General features: G+C 36.4%; 1 protein-coding gene across 7 annotated transcripts in view; it reads left to right on the top strand.

Annotated features, from left to right (window-relative positions):
• The window catches only part of RABGAP1L (RAB GTPase activating protein 1 like), a 755,477-nt gene that overhangs the window by 71,666 nt on the left and 666,831 nt on the right, over window positions 1-16,980 (top strand). For 6 of the 7 annotated variants that reach the window (XM_027074244.2, XM_027074246.2, XM_027074243.2 and 3 more), the window contains 4 exons: window positions 638-848; window positions 4,127-4,301; window positions 12,043-12,200; window positions 14,837-14,947. In XM_027074244.2, coding sequence (XP_026930045.2) covers window positions 638-848; window positions 4,127-4,301; window positions 12,043-12,200; window positions 14,837-14,947 — 655 coding nt within the window. Of the gene's footprint in view, window positions 1-637; window positions 849-4,126; window positions 4,302-12,042; window positions 12,201-14,836; window positions 14,948-16,980 lie in introns of those variants that run through there. The other variant, XM_027074251.2, reaches the window with a different exon arrangement.

Genomic DNA, 16,980 nt, shown 5'->3' with positions numbered 1-16,980 from the left:
TCATCAATGGGGAGGAGAGAATTGAGGGAGGCAATCATAGGATCATTATTTTGATGAAGCAGTTTCCATTGGAATACTTGCATAGTTCATAGAAGCCAGCAAGCTAGGAAGGGTTAAACATGGGGCTTGCTTTGTTATTGGTATGAGATGTGTCCTCGTAATATTGTTTACCTTTGCTTTGGAAGTTAGGCTTCTTAATAAATTGGGTGCCATGCAGGACCATTACAGCCAAGACAAACTTATAACTGATTTTAGCTTTATTTAATCCTCATTAATTTTAGGCTACTTCACACTGCCTTTAGTGTAGTTTTTTTTTTTTTTGCTTTCTTGTTCTATATCATTTGAACTCTGCTTTTGATTTTTTAAAATAAAAATTTTAAATTTCTTTCTTTTTCTCTAAAAAAAGTTGTAGCTAAGTAAGTTAATACTTTGAGAGACTTGAAAGTACAAAAATTCCATAACTCTGATTTCAGATGTAGGATAAACATCAAAAGAAGTGAAAACACAGACCTAAATTTTGTTTGCAGTTTTTCATTTGTTTTTGGGCAGTAGGTGAAATTATACTGTGAAGTTTTTCATTAACCTTTTGAGTGTGTGTGTGTGTGTGTGTGTGTGTGTGTGTGTGTGTTTTCTTCAGAAATTTCTACACCCAGACCATCTTCTCTAAGTGGATTACCTGAAGAAGATAGTGTTTTATTTAACAAACTGACCTACTTGGGATGTATGAAGGTTTCTTCCCCACGTAATGAAGTGGAGGCTTTACGGGCAATGGCAACTATGAAATCTTCGAGTCAGCACCCCTTTCCTGTTACTCTTTATGTGCCAAATGTTCCAGAAGGTTCTGTGAGGTAAGCTCTAGTCTTTTTTAAATTCCCCTAGACATGCATGAAATTTTTTGTGTGGTAGTGATGATGTTAACGTCATAAATCAGGCCTAGGCCTTACCGTGAATTTACTTTTACTCTGCAGACATGAAAAGTAAATATGTTTAGGATTACACCATGTTGCTTATTTACAAGAGGCTTTTACAAAATTATGCTTAGAGTATTATGAATGTAAATAGAACTTTAAAAATACCTATAATTTGTGTTTCTTTATTCAGAAGGAATTTAAAACCTGCCTTCGTCTTGTCATGTAACTGTGGTTCAAAAATCACAGAGTTTTTGTGAAGTTGCATATCTTACACTTTTTACATCAGACTAGGAAGAAGCAAAATGGCTTTTTCTCTTATGCTTAAGTAGGAATAAGAATTAAATATAAATCAGATAATGTTGTTCTACACTCAGTGGCCTCCAGTCACACTTGTGATTATATTCAAAATCCTTACCATGTCTGGCCACTGATAAACTACTGCTTTGACCTGGTTTTTTACCTCTCTCATCTCTCCTTACCTCCTTTCTCTTTTGCTTTCTCACTATGTTCACTCACTACATTCTGGTCATGGTAGCTTCTTTGTTCTTTCTCAAATACTGTCATGATTCCTACCTCAGGACCTTTGCATATTCTCTTTCCTTTGCCTAAACAATCTTTTCTTGGTTTCCCAGTGGCTTTTTTTTTTTTAAACTTTACAGTTTCATCTCAAACATCTTATCAAAAGAAGCCGCCTTTGATTGGATTATGTAACTATTCGTCTTTTCCCCCTTATTGGACCTTTTTTTTTTTTTTTTTTTTTCCTTCATAGCACTTTCTCTGACTTGGTATTGTACATACATTTGTTTCTTGGTTTATCATCTAACTTCCTCACTGGAATATAAGGTCCATACAAGGAGATTACTTGTCTTTTTCTCTGCTTTAACTTTGGTGTCTTGAGCAGTATCTGGTTCATAGCAGGTTTTCAGGAAATGTTTGTTGAATAAACAAAATGAAAGTCTTAGGAATTAGGTTGAATGTATCATGAACCTGTAATATTCTCAGAAATCCAGTTTAATCTTTTTTCAAACTCTTCCTGAAATACCTCATTCTTTAAGGTTTAGAATGTGAAAAAGTGAAGGGGCGCCTGGGTGGTTCAGTTGGTTGAGTGTCTGACTTCGGCTCAGGTCATGATCTCACGGTCCGTGAGTTCGAGCCCCACGTCGGGCTCTGTGCTGTCAGTTCAGAGCCTGGAGCTTGCTTCGGATTCTGTGTCTCCCTCTCTCTCCCCCTCCCCCACTCACACTCTGTCAATCTCTGCCTGTCAAAAATGAATAAATGTTAAAAAAAAATACGCAAATGGTTGCAATTAACAACAAAAACAAATTTTTAGAAGTCAGTATTATAATTTGGACATTAGCTTTAAGACATACACTATGCAGAACAAACAGAAAATTGAATCATTAAGGAAATGAAAAGGAAAAGAGGGGCGCCTGGGGGCTCAGTTGATCAAGCGTCCAACTCTTGGTTTCAGCTCAGGTCAGGATCGCGCGGGTTCGTGAGTTTGAGTCCTGCACTGGGCTCTGCACTGACAGTGCAGAGCCTGCTTGGGATTCTCTCCCTCTCTCTCTGCCTCTCCCCCACTCATGCTCTGTCTCTCTCTATCCAAAAATGAATGAACGTTAAACAAAAAAATTAAATGCATAGGGGCACTTGTACCCCAATGTTTATAGCAGCACTCTCAACAATAGCCAAGTTATGGAAAGAGCCTAAATGTCCATCAACTGACGAATGGATAAAGAAATTGTGGTTTATATACACAATGGAATACTATGTAGCAATGAGAAAGAATGAAATGTGGCCTTTTGTAGCAACGTGGATGGAACTGGAGAGTGTTATGCTAAGTGAAATAAGTCATACAGAGAAAGACAGATACCGTATGTTTTCACTCTTATGTGGATCCTGAGAAACTTAACAGAAGACCATGGGGGAGGGGAAGGAAAAAAAAAAAGGGAGAGAGCCAAACCATAACAGACTCTTAAAAACTGAGAATAAACTGAGGGTTGATGGGGGTGGAAGGGAGCAGGGGTAATGGGTGAGGGGCATTGAGGAGGGCACCTGTTGGGATGAGCACTGGGTGTTGTATGGAAACCAGTTTGACAGTAAATTTCATATCTAAATAAATAAATAAATAAATAAATAAATAAATAAAAGAAAAAATAAATAAAAAATAAAAATTATTTCTTTAATTTCTGTTGTTTTAATTAAATGATCCCTTTAAACTGGGACATGTTCACAGAAGAAAACAGATCAAAGAGAAATAAAATTCAGGTAGAACAAAAAAAATTAAAATAATAAAAAAAAGAATGAAAAAGTCTTAGCTTAGTTCTAAGTACTAAAATAACAGCAATATAAATTTATAATGTTTGGTAAAAATACTTTGAATTTTTCAGGAAAGGGTTTTGTAGATATATTATTTGTATGATATATCTTAGAAAATGGCAGACTGCCTTTTAAAGTCATATTTTTATTTTTCAAAGTGCCAAACACACCTTGACAAAAGACTTAGTGTTTTGACTTGCCTCTCTCTTCCTATTGGGTACCCCTTGGTTTCACAATTGGGGAGATTTTGATGTGGTCTTGAGATTTTAGATCAATCTAGGGCTAAGGGTTTATATAGGGAAAGTCAGAATTATTTGCTTCTAAATCCCACAAACTGCTTTTACTTTCTTAAATTCTTTTATTAAGTTCAACTTTGTAACCACTCTGACCTTTTATGCTTTGGGGTAAGAGGGGTCTTGGTCTAGCAATGACGTAGGTGTTGGATAAACTTACTGTTGTAAATAGAAACTTTGTAGGTCTGGTCTGTGCTATTGTGTAGTAGCATTCTTTTTGACATAGAAACCATTTGGGGATGGCTAGAAAAGGCTAGCATTTGGGGATGAGTGACGGATTTGATCAGGCAGTATATATTGGCTTTGGGAGTAAATGAGTTGGATCACAGAAAATATAGAAATGAGGTAATTGTCAAAAAAAGGTGAGGAATTTGTGTATGTGTGTGTATATACATAGATACATATAGCAAAATATGGTATTTGTTTTAACCAGTTTATTTTATTTAAAATATTTTATTTAAATTATTATTATATTTTATAACCAGGTTATTTTTATGATTTTAAGATGATTATGTTCATGTTATTAGTATAGTAAAACTGCTTGCCTTTGCTTTGTTCTTTGCTATTTAATATGTTATCTTATTTTTCATCACTGTTCTGTAGAATTATAGACCAATCCAGCAATGTGGAGATAGCTTCTTTTCCAATCTACAAGGTGTTATTCTGTGCACGTGGACATGATGGGACAACAGAGTGCAATTGTGTTGCATTTACAGAGAGTTCCCATGGTTCAGAAGAATTTCAGATACATGTTTTCTCCTGTGAAATTAAAGAGGCAGTAAGTATAATATATTGTAGCAATTTGCTATCAAGATGAATTAGGGTAATATTTTTGAACCCTACTCTCACTGTCCTATAAGTTAGTATGTATCACCATATACTCTATTATGTAAATTTGGAGTAGATTTCTAAAGAGAACATTAGTATTTGTAATGGCATAGGGGCGCCTGGGTGGCTCTGTTGGTTGAGCATCCGACTCTTGATTTGGGCTCAGGTCATGATCTCATGGTTCATCAGTTCGAGCCCCACATCAGGCTCCATGCTGACAGTGTGGAGCCTGCTTGGGACTCTCTCTCTCAACACCTCTTTGCTCCTCCCCTGCTCTCTCTCTATCTTAAAATAAGTAAACATTAAAAAAAAATTGTAATGGCTGAGAACTCAATATGGAAAGCTTAACCTGATAACTGTGTATTAAAGTGGTGTTGTATGTGGGACACACTCAATTTAACAGATGTAACAGAAAAATCCTGCTTGGTGAGCTCTCCTCCTACCCTACTATGGTACTAATTGCTCAGACCTAGAAGGGCCTCTTTTATTATTTTTCCCAAGTCGATTGGTCCATGTGACTTTCTAAACATGTTTCCTCTGCCGGGACTGATAGTTGTATATTGCTTTCACTTAGATATTGGATTAAGGTTGTTTCGTAGATCTGTGTGGTTTTCACTGGTGATTATTTGTTATGTTCATTTACTCAGAGGATGGCTTTTGCTCTGTGGAACTGGCCTAATTAAAAATACAAATCTCGCATACAGCAGGAATATCAACCTGTAGTTCTTTGAAGATAGTAGTTAACTTTCCTTTAGTAATTATTAACTGGTGGTTTATTCTGAGACTGGAGAAGTAGTTCAGAATCAAATGGTTGTCAAATACATGGAGAAATTGCCTTCTTTTCTGTATTTGTTGGATTCTCCCCAAATTAAAAATAGGTTGCACTTAAAAAAATTCCAGTATAGTTAACATACAGTGTTATATAAGTTTCAGGTGTAATTAGGTTGTACTTTTAGAACTTTACTGCTTACAACCATTTTAAAGGCATTGATAAATGGGTTTGGATGGGCAAATCTCAGCTGTATTTGTTTTTGGAAATAAAAATTGTCAGCAGGAAATGCTAAAAGCAGCTACTCTATTTTCTGTTTGCCATGAAACATAAATAAACCATTGTATTAATGGGACTTCTGAGAGTTTATTTCTGACCACAACATGGCAGAGGTGTATTTCTGTGTGTTTGATACTAATCATGAGGAATATCTCAGTTCTCTTTTTAAATACATTTTATTTACACTAAAATGAACATGCATAGACACATAATTTAGATTGTAGCCATACAAGTTCTGTGCCAGAACCCATGGCCTGTATAAGAAATTCCAAGTGTGTTTTTTAAAAAGTATTTCTGAACCTGTTTCATGCCCACATTTCTGTATTTATGTGTATACTGACTGCTTGGTCAAAGGTGTGATAGAGTGCGTGAGTACAGGTGTGCCTGGCACTTAGGAGGCAGGGAACATAAATATGTTGACAGAATATGAATGTGTTTGTGAAGGAAGGGGCCTATTTCTAACCTTACAACTCCACTAGAGGAGTGGTGGGGAAGCAGTGGGCAGAGTCCTGGCATTTCATCCTGGCGGCATTTAACACACCTGTGTGATTTCTGGGTGATTGGCACTCAACAGCGAGGAAATGAACTTGGAAGACTTGGAGAACCTGTTGCTTGGAGAGGTGGAAACACTGCTGCAGAAGGAAATTGAAAGGGACCTGGCTTGCAAGCATTTTTCATAATTGTGACGGTATGAAACTCTTTTTGGATTGTGGCATCTTGTTTATGGGTGGGGGAACAGCGTGTCATTTTTGAGAGCTTTAACAGTGGATAAGCAGCGGACAAAGCTGTGGGGAATTCTCAACCCGACCATTTTGGATATGGTATTAAATAGTATTAATTGAGAGGGTATTTGGTACATTGCAGATTGTGGGAAAGTGATGTCCACGTATTATTTAATTTTTTTTTAAGAGTACATTTTTGCAAGTGTTCCATTATGAGACATTGGTGGTAAAATTCATTCTCTGAAGGAGAAATACATGACAGTTGTCATTAAACTTTATTATGAGAACTATTGCTAAATGAAAACTAACCCAGAATAAATGTGGAGGTTATGCAAGGAACTGTGCTAATAAGCCTTTTCTTGATACTCTAAAATCTCCATGATATAGATAGTATCTATTTTGACTAGTGGTCTTGTGCTCCTCTTTGCCTGGAACAGTTCTAGTTTATGTCTGTTGTCCAGGTATGTTATTAATAGCACTCCATCTTATTCTCAGAAGACTTCTGGTTTGATTAATGAATTGTAGGGTTACCGCTTATTTATCTCAAGGCTAAGAGAACAGACAACAGAGCTGGGTTTTAAATGGAAGTCTCTGACCCTGAAATACCCATATTATTTTCAGTGACAACTTTCCTGTTACTTAAATATTGTAAAAAGCAAGTGTGGATTTTTCTTTTCATTATGCTTTATAAAGGTATCTGTTGCTCATATAGCTCACGTTCCAGCCACCTTTGAGTTTTACCCATGCCTTTTACAGAAGATGTCCAACATCTTCCTCTTTCCCTTCAAAAATAATTACCTGTTTTAATGAATCTCAGGTCTTTAGTTGCATTTACTTATCTGGTTATCTGGTTCCCAGGTTTCGTGTTCTGTGGTGAAGGCACAACTTCAGCCCTTACTTTTTGGGACCTTGTTAATGGGCACAAACAGTTGGCAAAGATAGTTCAGGAAAAGTGACAGATATTCTTACTGGCTAAATATGTGCCGTGCAGCAGTGTCACTAACTTGCTTGTTTTCCATGGTTTGCAGAATCCTGGATGAGATCTGAAGTGGTTTGTCAGTTAAAGGCAAGAAGACGACATCTTCTCAAGCAGGAGTAGTGACATGGCTGCCACTACCAACTGTCCCTGTGATGCTCTTATTTCGCTGTAAAATCCCATAAGCAGCAGGCACCGATAGTGTTAGGGGGAATCCAGTGAAGGTCACAGCTCTGTTGGACCTGTGACATAAGGATTAGGTGTTCCCGCAGGAGGGGTAGGTTACATTTGACTCGATGACCCTGGATATTCGTCTGTACCACTCTGCTGGAGTGCATCTTGATAACCTGTGGCAAAAGAGTTGGGGAATCTGACCAGAGATATATTGATGCCACTGATTTTGTGTAGGGAAAATGATGTGCTATGTTTCTGCTTAAGAATTACAGACAAAACAAAATATCTGAAAACATAGTGGAAAAAAGCCAGGGAGGCACATATCCTTGTTGCGTCTTTATGGATACATTGTATAAAACTTTAAAATATATTTTTAAAAGGCTTAGTTGACTCTCTTTAAGAATTTATTATGTCATTCTCACAATTTTTCTCAAAGCAGATTTGATGTTTGTGTGTTTTAAAATACTTAACACTAACTATTACTAGCAATTCTCGGTGTTACATTTTAGAAGCATGGTTATTATCTGGCATTAAAGGCATTTAGAGGTATTTCATGGTAAATACGAAGGGTATGATTGGGAAAATCTTCATTCTTTTTTTTTTTTTTTCCTAAGCTTTCTCAGGATTTTATTTTTTTAATTTTATTTTTAAAAGTTTATTTTTGAGTGAGGGAGGGTCACAGAGAGAGGGGAGAGAGAGAATCACAAGCAGGCTCCTAACTGCTAGCACAGAGCCTGATGTGGGGCTGGAACTCACAAAACTGTGAGACCATGACCTGAGCTGAAACCACCAGTTGGATGCTCAACCAGATGAGCCACCTAGGCACCCCAGGATCTTCATTCATAATGCATTTAAAAAAAATATTTGCTTATTTAAGTAATCTCTACACCCAGTGTGGGGCTTGAACTCATGACCCCGAGACCGAGAGTTGCATGCTTTCCTGACTGAGCCAGCCAGGTGCCCCTGCACTGTTTTTTGTTGTGGGGGGGTGGGGGCGTGGTTGCTCAAATGCCACTCTATTAAGGAAACCTTATTCCATGTATGGGAAATTATTTCTAAACATGTATTTATTGAGATGGCATTTTAGCAAAATGCCTTAATTTGGAAATTAATCCTGAAATTGTTACTAGTGTTTTACATTAATAAATTTCTATACTTTTTTTAAAAGTTTCTTGTTTGATATGCTTCTTATTTTAGCTCCTTTCAGTGAGTAATATATTTGAATAATTTCTTTTTAAAAATTTAACACATTTCTCTCAGGGTGTCTTATAGAATGATTTTTCTTACATCTATTTCTTGGGTGAACATTTTCTTAACATATGGTATTTTTGACAGAGTCCGCTCTCTTTCCCCAATGTTACTGAAAAGGCTTTATCTTGGAAAAAGTGGCTGTGTCATTTAAGTAAATACCTTTTTGTTTAATAGCAATTTTTTTGGAGTATTCACATGTAATACATATTTGAGAATTTGGAAAATACTGAAATAAAGAAGAAAATAGAAGTTACTCAAAATTCCACCAGAGTTAAGATTTTGGCGTATCTCCTTTCCACATCCACATGTGCTCTCCTCCCACCTCTTCATAGAAATCAGCAACCACAGCAGACCCTTTTGTGTTTAATTAGTACTTTCTGTGGGTATAGCCTTCTGGGAAAAAATTATACTGTATTATTTGTCAATATGCCATTGCCTCCTGCAAAGAATACACTTATTCTAGATTATTTGTGTGTATGTTAAATAGTGTGACATGTATAGAAATGTTTGCCATGGTGTATGTTGTTAGTATTCTTTTGTTTATTTTTGAGAGAGAGCATGAGCAAGGGAGGGGCAGAGAGAGAGAGGGAGACACAGAATCTGAAGCAGGCTGACAGCTCAGAGCCTGACATGGGGCTCGAACCCACAAACTATTAGATCATTACCTGAACTGAAGTTGGATGCTTAACCAACTGAGCCACCCAAGTGCCCCTTTAATATTCTTTTCATGATGTTATTGGTTACTCAATTTGTCTCAATAACTGTAGATCTTGATAACCATTGTTCCTGAAGATACTGTACCTCACCAGTCCTTGGATCACCATTCCAGCTTATTCACAGACCTAGAATTCACAAATGATTTTAACCTTGTTGTTGGAAGTAGCAGCTTGTAAGACACGGACAAGATGTAATGTGGTTTGATCGCTGTCAGTGTACTGCTATGTCCTTCTCCAAAAAGAGAAAAGTGTAGTCTTATTTTTTCCTTTCATAATTCTCTAGTACGTTGGCTCAGTCCCATATATTTAATAACCTTTTTTTTAAGTTTATTTATTTATTTTGAGAGAGAGAGTATGGCAGAGAGCGAGAGAGAGAGAGAGAGAGAATCCCAAGCAGGCTCTGCAATATCAGTGTGGAGCTTGATGCGGGGTTCAGACTCATGAACCATGAGATCATGACCTGAGCAGAGATCAAGAGTCAGATGCTTAACTGACTGAACCACCCAGGCACCTCTTAATAACCTTTTTAAAGAGAAATTCCTGAGCTTTGCCATCTACTTGAGAATTTGCCAAGTTCCCTTGACATTTTTGGTGCAGCCAAAGATTAAGACATGAAATAGAAGGAGATATGAGAGAGGAGAAAGAAGAATAAATATGGTTGGGATTTGACTCAACTGATGTATCAATAATTATCTATAGGCATTCCCCTATATTTACATATAATGCTTTCTTAAAAATATGCTGAAGTTGAATGTGTAAAAAGTAAACAATAGACTTCACATTTTATTTGAGGTTAGGATGTGGGGAGTACTCAACTAAAAGTAGTTTAAAGTTTCTGTTTATACTTTGCCTTGAGACATATTCTTCAGTGACTTATTTCTAGGGTGTTGTTTGATTCTGTTTTCTTCTTTAACACTTAAGTTATTGAGCTAAATCAAGTAAGTATCCACTTGAGGCTAAATATTTCTGCTTTTGGCTTACCTAATGATTCCTTCTCACCCACCCTAAGCACATTCAACTTACACGCGCTGGACTGTAAGCACCATGTTCACTGCCGTATTCTCCAGCACCTAGAATAATACAAAGTCTACAGAGGGCACCCCCAAAATATTTATTGAACGAATGTGTGAATTCATCATCTTAATTGTATAAAATTTGAGGCCTACAGTTCTTATTTATATCAGTCCTTTGTTTTATTTTTACTCATTTACGTAAAATTATAATGGGATAACATACTAAGATATTTAAATATTTTTGTTAAGTACTGTGGTACAAACGTGATACTACTGCTGGATGTGAACTTTAAAAGTGTGTAAGTCAGTTAATTTAAGAAACTTAATTTGGCAATGGAAAGGCAGTTTAGGATGTAACTATTGGTTCATAGGTCTAAGTGTGGCAATTGGAAGTTTGAGAACCACTTATTTTTGAGTGTGATAGACTGTATGAGAAAAGGTAGAATACATGGATACAACAAAAATAGAAAAATGAGGAAAGACCCCATACTTCTAAGAAATGCTATTGGTGGAAGTGCTCTCATTTCAAGCAAATAACAAAATATTAAGAGTTTTAAGCTAACACAATTCAGTGAATAGTTTGAATTCCCTTTATCTAAAGGGAAGGATTTGTTCATGTTTGGAGAAGTCTCTTGTATCTCTCAGTGTGAGGTTATGACCTTTGTTAAGCTCTTCTTCATCGTGGTTTCATTGTTCAACCTATGGTGGCCTGAGAGATTTGGAAGTTCTTTTGTGCTTCAAGTTTACAATTTTGAGATGGTGTGATGCTACTTTTGGAACCAAGGAAGAGAATAGCTTCTGTAAGTGTGGGATTTAGAGGATTTCTCCACTTTAGGGAAAGAGTATAAGCCATTGACATATATTTTTTATAGTATTCACCAGGGTGGCTTAATGCTAATAAAAGAAATCATTTCAACTGGGAATCCTGCAATGCATTTATAACACAGCATCACTGTGATAACACTCGAAACTCTTTTAATCATGTTACCATGTTTGCTTATTGCTAAAACCAGTATTTATTTCATTTTTAAAATATTTTTTTTAATGTTTATTTTTGAGAGAGAGGGCAGGAGTGGGGGGAAGGAGCAGAGAGAGAATGAGACACAGAATCTGAAGCAGACCAGGCTCTGAGCTGTCAGCGCAGAGCCCGATGCACAGCTCAAACTCACGAACCATGAGATCATGACCTGAGTCAAAGTTGGACGTTTAACTGACTGAGCCACCCAGGAACGCCAGTATTTACTTCATTTTGTGCTTCAGTGTCTAGCCCACTGAAGCCAAGGGAAGTGAGAAGAGAAATTGCACTTAGAGAACTTAGACTAAAACCTTGTTTGTGTGTGTTCTTTGGGAATATTTAGATGCCAGCACCATTCTTAGGATTACCTTAGGATTCATTTGTTGCAATATAGTATATTTTGAGGCCTAGAAACATCTATAAATAAATAGAGCTCCTTTTGTGAACTTCAGTTAATTAAACATCTTTATTACCAGGTTTAAATGCTAAAGTTGAAGAAACAAACTATATTTGTAAATTAAATGTTATATATTACGTATAATATATAAACATATAAATACAAGCTTATGTAAATATAAGCAAACTATATAAAATGTTTTGTATTATATATAATACATGTAAACATTTGCATACATGTGTATATGTATATGCTTAGACTATATCTGCTAAAGTAAATTGTGACCATGGAAAGGAATAGATTCAAAAATTAGGAGAGAGGGGTATCAAAATGCAGTTAAAGCTTTTGCCTAACGGTATCTCCATTTTTATTCTTTTAGGTAAGCAGAATTTTATATAGTTTCTGTACAGCATTCAAACGTTCTTCCAGACAAGTGTCTGATGTTAAAGACTCAGTTATTCCTACCCCTGACAGTGACGTGTTTACCTTCAGTGTCTCCTTGGAGGTAAAAGAAGATGATGGAAAAGGAAACTTTAGGTGAGGTTATTTGGGAAGAATAAAAGTTGGTATTGTGCCTGAAATATAGTATTGGCTAACATAAAGCTTCCAGAGGCTATATACAATGTTGGTATAAAGCTTTAAAATGATAAAAAGAAATATTTGGCAGGTGAATGAATGTTTCATTATTCTCATGCTTTCAGATACTTTATGTAAAATATTTTCTCCATATTTATGAATAATGATATTATAGAAAATTGTAGTAAAATAATAAAAAGAATAAAAAGCTATACTTTTGTCAACCACAATCACTTTTAATACTTGATTTATTCCCTTTGTTTATTTCTAAGGGGTATTTTTATACAGTTGTATATACACAGGTTTTTTTTTCTTTTAACTTTATTATGTAAGAATTTTTCCATTAAAATGTTCTTAATTAAAATCATTTTTAATAGTACCAATAATATATTGGGTGGTTTGATCATCATTTAACCATTTTCTTCTATTGTATATTTAGAATGTTTTTCTCCTGTTCACAAATAGACAGGTGATAGGATATAGTTATGCTCTTTAACAGCCACTTATGTGCCTTTAATTCTTTAAAAAAAAAATTTTTTTTTAACGTTTATTTATTTTTGAGACAGAGAGAGACAGAGCATGAACAGGGGAGGGGCAGAGAGAGAGGGAGACACAGAATCTGAAACAGGCTCCAGGCTCTGAGCTGTCAGCACAGAGCCCGACGTGGGGCTCGAACTCACGGACCGTGAGATCATGACCTGAGCCGAAGTCGGACACTTGACTGACCAAGCCACCCAGGCGCCCCTATGTGCCTTTAATTCTAATAAGAATTGTTAGGTAGAGTTTTTTGTCTTTTTTTTTTTTTTAATAGATATAGAAATTGAGTCTTAGATAAATTGCTCAAGGTATTTTTTCTTTTCAGATAAGATCATGTATCTATATCTGTCTCCCCCCCCCCCCCCCACCGTGTGTGTGTGTGTATTTAAGTTCAAGTTAACATATACTGTAGTATTGGTTTCAGGAGTAGAATTCAGTGATTCATCTCTTACATATAACACCCAGTGCTCATCCCAACAAGTGCCCTCCTTAATGCCAATCACCCATTTAGCCCATTCCCTCCCCCCCCCCCTCCGCCCCCAGCAACCCTCAGTTTGTTCTCTATAGTTAGAGAGTCTCTTTTGGTTTGTCTCTGTTTTTATCTTATTTTTCCTTCCCATCACCCATCTAGCCCATCCCTCACCCAACTCCCTCCATCAACCCTCAGTCTGTTCTCTATCCTTAAGGCTCTTATAGTTTGCTTCCCTCTCTCTCTTTTTGCCCTTCCCATATGTTCATCTGTTTTGTTTCTTAAATTCCACATATGAGTGAAATCGTGATATTTAAGATAATCTATATTTTAGACACTTAGATTGTCTTAATGAATTGTTAAGAATAGTCAGTCTGGTATAGATGCTGGAGAGGATATGGAGAAATGGGAGCCCTCTTGCACTGTCGGTGGGAATGCACACTGGTGCAGCCACTCTGGAAAACCGTGTGGAGGTTCCTCAAAAAATTAAAAATAGAACTACCCTACGACCTAGCAGTGGTACTGCTAGGAGTTTACCCAAGGGATACAGGAGTGCTGATGCATAGGGGCACATGTACCCCAATGTTTATAGCAGCACTTTGAGCAATAGCCAAATTATGGAAAGAGGCTAAATGTCCATCAACTGACAAACGGATAAAGAAGATGTGGTTTATATATACAATGGAATACTACTTGCCAATGAGAAAGAATGGAATCTGGCCATTTGCAGCAATGTGGATGGAACTGGAGGGTATTATGCTAAGTGAAATAAGTTAGGCAGAGAAAGACAGACATCATATGTTTTCACTCATATGTGGATCCTGAGAAACTTAACAGAATACCATGGGGGAGGAGAAGGGGAAAAAAGAAAGTTATAGAGAGGGAGGGAGGCAAACCATAAGAGACTCTTAAATACTGAGAACAAATTGAGGGTTGGTGGGGGGTGGGGGAGAGGGGAAAGTGGGTGATGGGCATTGAGGAGGGCACCTTTTGGGATGAGCACTGGGTATTGTATGGAAACTAATATATATATAGATATAGATATCTATGTCTATATCTATATATCTATATCTATAGAATAGTCAGTATGGCTGAGGCTAGACTTTAAGTTGCCCCTGATCCATAGCTCTTTTTCCATCTCTTATTTATATTTACTTGAGTTTGTATGTTACAGTTATCTCAAATTGTAGATGTTTTAAAGTAAGCTCTTCTCACTTTGTTTGCCTTGGGTTTCAGTGTGTTAAAGGCTCTTACAACCACACAACCAGCTAAACCAGAATAGTGAGTCTTAAAAAATAATTAAATAAGCTATATTCCTAAATTTGTTAAATTTAGAAACTAAAGTTGAAATGATGTCATTTAAAGAATTTTGGATTTTAACCTTTGTTAAGTAAAATATAAGGCTCTTATAAATCCAATTTAGAAATTAATTAGTGACTTTGTTTTGCTGACTATAACATTGGTAGTTAGCTACTCGGGCAAGATGAGTTTAGCACACCTTAAGAATAAGGGTGCTGGAATTCTAAACTTGCAGTAGATTATTTTATTGTGGTGTTGTACTGATAATTTCTGTTCTTTTTGCATATTTCAGTCCTGTGCCTAAGGATAGAGAGAAATTTTATTTCAAGTTAAAACAAGGAATAGAGAAGAAGGTGGTAATTACAGTGCAGCAACTTTCTAACAAAGAATTAGCTATTGAAAGGTAAGCAGCTTGCTCCTAAATGCTACCAAAAACTTGTATTGACATTGCTGTTGTGTTTCAAGAGACATACTGTTGAATCTCTCAGCTTTATTACTTGCTGTGTCTTTTCACCATACTTCAGTTTCTCCATGTAAAAATGAGAATGAGAGTCATAATGCTTTACCCACTTCAATAAGTTAAATGTAACTGGTTTATTGAAAGTCTCAGTTGATGGGAGTGCCTGGGTGGCTCAGTTGGTTAAGCTTCCGACTTTGGCTCGGGTCATGATCTCATGGTTTATGGATTTGAGCCCTGCATCGGGCTCTCTGCTGTCAGCTGAGAGCCTGCTTCAGATCCTCTGTCTCCCTCTCACTCTGTTCTTTCCCCTTTCTCATTCTCTCTCTCTCAAAATAAATAAACATTTAAAAGATGGTTAAAATGGTAAATTAAAAAAAAAATCGCAGTTGATGGGGGAAATAAACATGATTCCCCCCCTCGCCCCCCCCCCCCACCGTGCCAGTAATAACTACTTCAGCTCTGTTTGGTCATATCCCTTTTTCCTGCTGTCCCTTATTTACATGTAGGACAAATACCTTAAATTCTCAATCATCTCTGATAATTAAAAAGTACATTTAGTTATTGGACTTTCAGGGGCTTAAGAAAAATAGATACATATCTTTTAAATATATAAGTATACACACAGACACACACACATACACACACAAATGTGTGTGTGTGCATTTACATATTTTATGTATATATTTGAACATGTAAAAACAAAACAAAATCTTGTAGGACAAAAGGTCCTATAAACAAAGAATAACAAATGATAGTTGTAGAAAAAGTATTTGTACTGTAGATGACAGATGAAGGCTAATGTCTATAATATACATAAATTTCTTAATTTGTAAAAAAAAAAAAAATAAAAAGCAAGAATCAACAAATCACAGGAAAGCTATTCACATGGCTAACAAACATATGTATGTAAAGATGTCTCAATTCACGAATAGAGAGGGAAATGTAATTAAGGTAGCATTAAGATACCACATTGGCAAAAAGAACACGCCAGGCTGGTGGGAATATGGGGGAAGGGGTAAAGTGTGTATATATCCCCTTTTTGAGAAACAACCTGGCAACATCTATAAAAGTAAACAAAACAAAACCCAAATCTATAGTTACATGCATCAGTCTCCATTCTAGGGAATCTATTCCATTAAAAATAAAAGTACCACTGTCGAAGGACATATTTCTGAGGGTGTTTATTACAGCCCTTTTTATGGTGATAAAAAGCCAGAAACAAAAACAAATGCCTATTCACTTGGTTTCTAGAAGTGGGAGCAATTGGTGACAGTCATAAGAGAAAGAAAAGCCTCTTCATCAAGATTGCCGTAGACTCTGACTCCTCCCTCCCCATCTGTAGACTAGGATGAAGGCGGGAGCCAGTTGAGGTGCTGGCTGTTGGGATCATGGTCACCGCTGTCCCTCTCAAGTGTAGGAGAAGGTGTCTGGCCCCCAATTATCTGCAGCTTTCTTTAGAATGTCAGGAATTTAGCTGTGCTTTGTTCCCATCCTTGGGTTTAACTGCTGGTATCCAGATAACAGGAAAAGTTCTGCTGTATAATTCTCTCTTATAGTTGTCATCTTTTTTCCTTTCTTAGTGGTAATAAAAAATAATTTTGAGTCATAAAAGTTCATGAAACATAGCTAAAGATTAAAGGTATTATTGACTTTGAATATTTTAGTCCTAAAAGAATGATGATGAGAATGTGTTGTTGTTAACAGTAGCTCTAGCAATGTTTGAATCTTTTTATTTGGAAGTATGCAATTTCAAACTTCTAGAACAGTTAAAAAAAAATGGTACAGAGAACATCTGTGTACTCTGCTTAGAATCATCTCTTGGTAACATTTTGCCCCATTTGCTCTGCACCCATTTTCTCAATCTCTCTCCTCTCTGTCTCTCAATCTTTCCCTACCTACCTACCTACCTACCTACAGACAGACCCACATTATTGTTTTTCTGAACAATTTTATTCCTATATAATTCCTTAGGAAAT

This window comes from Acinonyx jubatus, chromosome E4 (genome assembly GCF_027475565.1).
Source record: "Acinonyx jubatus isolate Ajub_Pintada_27869175 chromosome E4, VMU_Ajub_asm_v1.0, whole genome shotgun sequence".
NCBI classification, from domain to species: Eukaryota; Metazoa; Chordata; class Mammalia; order Carnivora; family Felidae; genus Acinonyx; species Acinonyx jubatus.
Note: the sequence above shows the minus strand (reverse complement) of the source record. Positions and strands in the feature narration are given on the sequence as shown.